General features: G+C 34.8%; 1 protein-coding gene across 2 annotated transcripts in view; it reads left to right on the top strand.

The window, feature by feature from the left end:
- Rabgap1l (RAB GTPase activating protein 1 like) overlaps window positions 1-3,630 on the top strand; it is a 548,268-nt gene that overhangs the window by 97,696 nt on the left and 446,942 nt on the right. For both annotated transcript variants that reach the window (XM_021197282.2, XM_021197283.1), the window contains exons 9-10: window positions 477-579; window positions 1,877-2,043. In XM_021197282.2, the coding sequence (XP_021052941.1) occupies window positions 477-579; window positions 1,877-2,043 (270 nt within the window). The remainder of the gene's footprint in view (window positions 1-476; window positions 580-1,876; window positions 2,044-3,630) is intronic.

Raw genomic sequence — 3,630 nt, 5'->3', positions numbered from 1 at the left:
TTCTGTGATTTGCTATTAATTTATCATTTCTGTATGTAATTTTGTGTGTGTGTGTGTGTGTGTGTGTGTGTGTGTGTGTGTGTGTGTGTGTGTGTGTTTTCTGGTGCTAGGAATTGAACTTAGTGCAGGTAATTTTATGTTGTGGTCTTTTATATATAGATATTTTGGCAACAAACAAAAGATCATGTTTAATACAACTTTACAACTCTATGTTTTTGTGATTCAGCATGAATGGGTACACCTCTTTTCATGCAAGAAGAATAAATATATCTTTATGTTGAACCTGTGTTTGAAGATAGCTGGAATATTACAATACTCAAAGAAATGCTTTTGCTTGGAGAAATTTATATTAAAACTTAAACATCATTTGAATATAGATTCATATTTTAATAAATTAAACTGACTAAGGGTATAATTTTAGAGTGTGATAATTTTCTTCGTGCATAGTATCTACGTTCCCGTTTGAACTTTTATAGGAGTCCATGGGAAAGAGCTATGATGGGAGAGCTTATGTCATCACAGGCATGTGGAACCCCAACGCACCAATATTTCTGGCTCTTAATGAAGAAACTCCGAAAGGTGACTTTTCTTACTTAAGATATTTCTTATTACTTCATAATTTTGATTGTGAACAATCTTGTTTTATTACATTTTTAGAAAGTTCTGATGCCTATTTAAATTGAAGATATACTTATTTAGAATATTTGTGAATATTTATGAAGTTCCTTCTTGTATTTTTTCATGCTTTTGTGGAGAAAACTATTAGTTAAAACAAATCCTTTGAAAGTCCCATTGGCTGCTCATATCTGATATGTGAGAAGCATTGACTTGTGCTTTCTATATGGCTGTAAAGCGGGTTGTTTTACTTGGGTGAGTGTGATGGAGGAGGGTGACATATACAAGCAACGGATTTTGGAAACTTGTAGTTTGGTATCTTTGTTTACTACTTTAACTAAAAAGTGTACATTACTAACATTTTTATTATTTACTAAGTCTAGAATTTAGATCTTTGATCTGCCCTTAAGCTAAATTTAAAGAGTTACTTGATTTATAGTTTTATTGAAAATGCTTTATTTTTATTCTGTTAAATTGTATGTTTATAATACATAATCTTGTTTCACATCTAATTTTATTTATTTAGACCCTTATTTTATGTCCACAGTAGACTTTTGGCTAAAGATAGGAAGCATCAATTATTACTAATAGCAAGATAGTAATTACTAGTGAAGAACATTGGAATAACTTTCTCTATTATCTGCCATGTCCCCAGCTCAATTAATTATTTTGAGGCTATATGTGCATTATGAACAGTGAAAGTATTTATGATTCTTTAGAGCATACCACACAGAGATATTTATATGAGCAGTTATCTGCTGTACAGGTTTTACCCGAGAGGGTTGAACGTCTCCTCTAGTTTGCAATCATCATACAGATCTATCAGTTTCTGTCGTTTCTGTTTCAGGTTGAAAGAATGAATCTTTGATTTTCTAGTGATTGTGTAAGGATCCTGATAATTTTAAAGTAAAATTTATCTTCAAATTTTATTTGTTTATATTTTTTTTATTGCTGGGAATTCAACTCCGGGCCTTTTCCAATTTTTCTACAGTCTTTGTATTTTATATTAATGATCTAAGTTAGAGAATGGAATAAGACATCTGTCAGGAGATTTAGACACTTGATTATGATAGAATAATCAGTGCCTGAGGAACATTCTTGGAATACTTGATTACATACTTATTAAATGGTTAGCAAGTATTTAAAAATAAATATCTAGAAGGAAATATGCTTGTCTAGATATATAATTCATGTGTAACTTATTAGACTTTATTTTCTTCAATAACAAGGAATAATAGAACCCAGAAATTTTCTATTGCAGATAAACGGGTGTATATGACTGTTGCAGTGGACATGGTGGTCACAGAGGTAGTGGAGCCTGTCCGCTTTCTCCTGGAGACAGTAGTTCGTGTATATCCTGCAAATGAGAGATTTTGGTATTTTAGCAGAAAGACTTTCACAGAGACTTTCTTCATGAGGTTGAAACAGGTAGGATGTTTTTGTTCTTTTGTATAGTAGCATTGCTTTATCTCTTTGACAGGGTCTCACACATCCCAGGATGGCTTCACACTGATAAATGTAGCTAAAGATGATCTTCAGCTTGTCTCTACCTCCCCAGTGCTGGGATTATAGATACATGCCACTACAGCCTATGCATTGCTAGGGATCAAACCTAGGACCTTGGTCACGCCAGCCAAGCACTCTGCCTACAGCTGTGGTATAGCCCTAGGCCATCTGCCTTCATTTTTCTTTATATGCAAGTAGACCCCCCCCCCTTATATCACAACTAAAGGCAATGAAATTCCTCAAAAAAAAAAAAAATCAAGTGGTTTATGAAACCAGCCAATGGAATGTGTGAAACTGCACATTTTGATAATACACGAGTTGTTATGTATCTTAATAAGCCTTAACTCATGTGCCTGTAGACTGTTGCTATATTTAATAGAAATAATAATCAGTAAAAGACAAAGGTTTCTTCTTTTATCTACAATTACTTGAAACACTAACCTTCTAACAAAATAAAATAAAAAACAACAAAACCCAATATCACCTCCCCAAAATAAACAAATAGAAAAATGTTATGTTTGAAAATGTACTTGTATCTGATAGTAATCTCTAGTTGCCGTATTTAGTGACCCACATTAGTTGACTTTTCTCACTTTGATCATCAGTTAGAGTATTTAAGATTGTTTTCATATTAAGTGAACAAAATTTATGTTTCCGTGGCATTCTTAAATTAGTCACCTTAGGGAACAACAATATGAATTAACCAGTACCCCCAGAGCTCACGTCTCTAGCTGCATATGTAGCAGATGGCGGCGTATTCAGCCATCATTGGGAAGAGAGACCCCTTGGTCTTGCAAACTTCATATGCCCCATAGAGGGGAACGCCAGGGCCAAGAAGTGGGAGTGGGTGGGCAGGGGAGCAGGGTGGGGGGGAGGGTATAGGGGACATTCGGGATAGCATTTGAAATGTAAATGAAGAAAATATCTAATAAAATAATTTAAAAAAATTAGTCACCTTAGAAGATAAGATTTAATTTTGAAAATTGGAAATGGATTTTCTTTTTCATCTTGTTTTGTCTCTTATTCTGATCACAATTTTCCTCCATTGTCTCCTTCCAGACTCTCCTCACCTCCTTACCCATCCAACTCCAAGCTGCCTTTTTCTTTTTTTTCTCTTTTCTTTTCCTTTTTAAGAAAGAAACAGGCAAATTGAAGATAAAAAACGGAATAGGACAAAATAAGGGCAGGGGGCAGGGCGATAGGGAGAGGAATGAGAAGCACATGCCCATAAAGAAAACTCATAAAAGTACAAAATTGGAAACCACAGTATGTAAACAAAAGACCAGTAAGGAGACAAGTGCTCAGACAAAGGACTATGAGACAAAAGTACAAGTACCACTGAGTTAATTTTGTGTTGGCCAACTATTGCTAGGCATGGGGCCAGCCCTTAACTACAGTTTGTATGCCCAAACTATATAGTTTGAGACACCATTGGAGAAGACTGACTTCCTTCCTTCCTTCCTTCCTTCCTTCCTTCCTTCCTTCCTTCCTTCCTTCCTTCCTTCCTTC

The sequence above is a fragment of the Mus pahari genome, chromosome 5, assembly GCF_900095145.1.
Source record: "Mus pahari chromosome 5, PAHARI_EIJ_v1.1, whole genome shotgun sequence".
Classification (NCBI taxonomy): Eukaryota; Metazoa; Chordata; class Mammalia; order Rodentia; family Muridae; genus Mus; species Mus pahari.
The sequence above is the reverse complement of the archived record's forward strand: the minus strand, read 5'-3'. Positions and strand labels throughout refer to the sequence as shown.